Source organism: Danio rerio, chromosome 12 (assembly GCF_052040795.2).
Source record: "Danio rerio strain M-AB ecotype USA chromosome 12, GRCz13ab, whole genome shotgun sequence".
Taxonomy (NCBI): Eukaryota; Metazoa; Chordata; class Actinopteri; order Cypriniformes; family Danionidae; genus Danio; species Danio rerio.
Genome location: NC_141032.1, coordinates 48,946,435 through 48,949,985, shown reverse-complemented (window position 1 = coordinate 48,949,985; position 3,551 = coordinate 48,946,435). Strand labels below are relative to the sequence as shown.

Below are 3,551 nucleotides of genomic sequence, written 5' to 3'. Positions count from 1 at the left end.
TTATGGTTGATCTGTTGAATCTTTATTTTTGACGAAATAAAATTAGTTAAGATAAGTTGTTTTGTAAAAACAAATAATTCAGGCAATTAAAACAAGGGCATAAAATTCAAAAGGTGAATGAGGAAAAAATAAATAATTTCTATGATTAAAGTGACTTTAAGTTCTGTATTTTTTATGCATTACTCCATACTCCATACTTAAAAAAAATTATTAGAATATGCAAAAAGGTACACAAATTGGGATCATACAAATACAAAAAAAAAAAAAAAAAAAAACGTCAACAAAAAACCATAACAAAACAACAACAAAAAACAAAACAAAAACAATATAGTCAGGTACTGTTAGGTGAGTGTGTGTGTGTGTGTATTTGTGTGTGTCCATGTAAAGGTAACTTGGTTGACAGGTCAGATTACATACATAATGAACAATATCAGTCAATAATTAGGGGGGAATAATAATGGGGGGGGGGGGGGGGGGGGTTGGGAAATCAGGCAGAGGACAAGTTATAATAATAATAAATAATAATAATAGTAGTAGTAAGTAGAAGAGGAAAGAGAGGGAATGGAAAAATAAAATGAAAAACAGAAAAAGAATGGGGGGAGTAGAAGAAAAGGAAAGAAACAAAAAGAGTCGAAAAATAAAGTTCAGCAAATAAAGCAATGAGAATAATAATAATAATAAAAAAATCCATACTTAAAGAAAATTGTCTTGAGGACAAAATTCAAGTTTCAACCAATGTGAAGCCATAGTGTCAGCTTAACAGCCGGTTTCCTGATCTTCTTCTCAGATCAGGTTTGTTTTATTGCACAGCGATTCTTGTGATCTTGTTTCATGAAATTCCATAACAGTTCTGAGGGTCTGATATTATGCAGAGATTTACCATCCTTACAACATCTTGGAATGAAAACAGACTAAACTTGAGGTCACAAAGATCTGATCTGATAACGTCTTCAACCATCATTCCAACACAGGTGCTCTCTAGCAACCTTTCATGACACAACCTCTCCAACGTGACACCTTGCGATACTTTTAAAGAAGTTACATGAATCATATTTATTACAGATGACAGTAAAGAAGAAAAGCTGCCAAATGTAGAAAAATAAGACTAAAGTGTGTTCTCTATTCATGTATGTGCAAAAGTCTGAATGTTATTTTTGTAAAGCTGCCTGAGAGCTGGAAAGATAAAACTGGCTGCTCATCATTCCGTCTATTCAAGCACAAGTAAAAGAATGTCACAGCGACTGCAGACAAATGCAGAAGTCAATCAACTCAAATGACAAACATTCTGATCACAGGTGAAAAATGAATAACTGGTTTAAAGTTGTTTTGAAAATTGTGCTGGTTCCTGGAAAGATCCTCCTACAGGTATTAATAAATGCACGAACATGACTATAAGATCTGCAGTTTGACGATCACCTGTGTTGAATCTACCTGAGCTTTGCTCTGCTGCAGCATCTGACCTCAGGTAAGTACTTCTCTTATTCACACACTTTAGATACCCTTCTGCTTTTAATGGGTCAAACTTATTTAGTAAAATGTTCATTTTATTTATTTGTGGACATTGCTGTATTGCTACAAATAATAAACAAAAGCAATATAAACCAATATTTGATCTGAATGTATGTCATGTGTGTGTGTGTGTGTGTGTGCAGGTGTCATTCGTCACTATGAGGTTTTTCATCTCACTGTGTGTGTCGCTGCTCCTGATTCATGGTGAGGCCTTTTTAATCTGAGTTGACATTTCTTTATACTTTTAATAATTCTGCTTATGTTGTTTAATTAACAGATGAAAAAACCAGTGGACAAACAGCAGGTACAATAAGCTTTTCACTTTTCTTCCTCTTCCTATCCTTTGATTTGTATTTAAAGGAGAAATTAAAGACCTAAAGGAGCTCTTTACATGATAAATAGTAGAAGTAAAAAGTAGTAAAAACTTTATTGTCCTTGACAGGAGATTTGTTATGGGCATCGCCATATTGCTGCAGACACTCACTAAAACAAGCAATAAAAAACAATAGAAAATACAACACTTACAAAATTTATAGTGTTAATTAAGATGTACTCTTATTAACTAAACCCACTGACACAGGTACAAAGGATTTCTTATAGCGGTTTAATCTACACTTTGGGACTCTATGGGCCCTATCATACACCCGGCGCAGTGTGGCGCAAAGCGTGACGCAATAGTCTTTTGGTAGTTTCAGCTTGGCGCAAGAGTTGTTTTGAGGCGTTGCGCTACGCTGTTTAAATAGCAAATGCATTAGAGCTCATATGTGCGCCCATAGACGTTCTGGTCTAAAAAGGAAAGCTTTCTGAGGCGCACTGCTGGCGCGTTGCTATTTTGCGAAACTATAATATATTTTTCATTAGACCAAAACAAACCCGGTCTAAACTCCGGCGCAGAGTTGCGCCTCGCTTACACACTGCTTAATACGCTATTACGCCCCAAGTCTAGGGGAAACGAAAAGGGCATAATAAACGAAGAACAAACAAATGTGTTGGGGTGGTGGATTTCCCAAACTAAACAAAACTTAAAGCAAAAGATTCCCTTCGGTCGACAACCAAACTCACACACTCAATTGAGAGTATATATGAAGATATTTATTATAGAAAAATAGGGTTTATATAAACGAGCATTTCGTCAGGGTGACCACAGGCCAAAATAACAAACAAAAGAATCTATAAAATAAATCCACTAAATTACCTATTACTATTTAAAGAAACATACAAGAATCTTACCTGACTCCCTAATATAAACAAAGTCAAAAGTAATCAAATAAATAGGCAGGTCACCCCTACACACTCAAACTCTCAATAAATATTCAAGCATAGGATGGTCATCAATACAAAATTGATTATTGTTGGTCGTCGGCCGAAGGGGTGAGGGAAACCCAGGAGCTCCACTCCAAACACCGAACGCAGCAGAAATGAGCTCTCCGATTCCTGCCGGAAGCTCCCTTTTATACAGGCCTCGTAGACCAGCAGCCAATCAGAGCAGGGAATCACGCCGGTGTGGGAGCCTATAAGACATCAGAAAAACAGCAAGGAGGCGGGACAAAAGAAAAAGGTGTACAATCCGCAATAATAAAAAAAATAAATAAACTTCAGTCGTAACAACGCACAAGAGAGCAATAGGCAAATATCTTTACATATGACAAAATGTAAATATTAAGGATATATATAGGATATAATAAGAATAGATATAACACTTTACAAGATAAATAGTAGTAGTAAAAAGTATTAAAAACTTTATTGTCCTTGACAGGAGATTTGTTATGGGCATCGCTGTCACACAACCAGCGATCGCTTTCCAGAGATCGCTGGTTCTCACACGAACTCTCAGGACTACATTTCCGCATTCCCCAGGACTACACATTCATACATGCACTGCTCCCAGACACGCACGCCTGCTCATTCATCTATCCTGATTGCAATCACCAGCTGAACCTTGTCACAGACTGATATCACACCATTCATGAGCCACTCTTTAACCCTTCCAGTTTGCCGAGTCTTGTTTTCCCAGTGTGACATTACAACGCATTTCTCCTTGT

At 36.6% G+C, this 3,551-nt stretch overlaps 1 protein-coding gene across 2 annotated transcripts in view; it reads left to right on the top strand.

Moving 5' to 3' along the window:
- Positions 1-463: 463 nt before the first annotated feature.
- The window catches only part of LOC108191778 (pancreatic secretory granule membrane major glycoprotein GP2), an 81,987-nt gene continuing 78,899 nt past the window's right edge, over positions 464-3,551 (top strand). The window contains exons 1-3 of one of the 2 annotated variants that reach the window (XR_015504700.1): positions 464-1,465; positions 1,653-1,713; positions 1,787-1,813. Coding sequence is in view for 1 of the 2 variants with exons in the window: in XM_087277046.1 (XP_087133172.1) it covers positions 1,668-1,713 (46 nt within the window). In the remaining variant the exon portion in view is untranslated. The remainder of the gene's footprint in view (positions 1,466-1,652; positions 1,714-1,786; positions 1,814-3,551) is intronic. The other variant, XM_087277046.1, reaches the window with a different exon arrangement.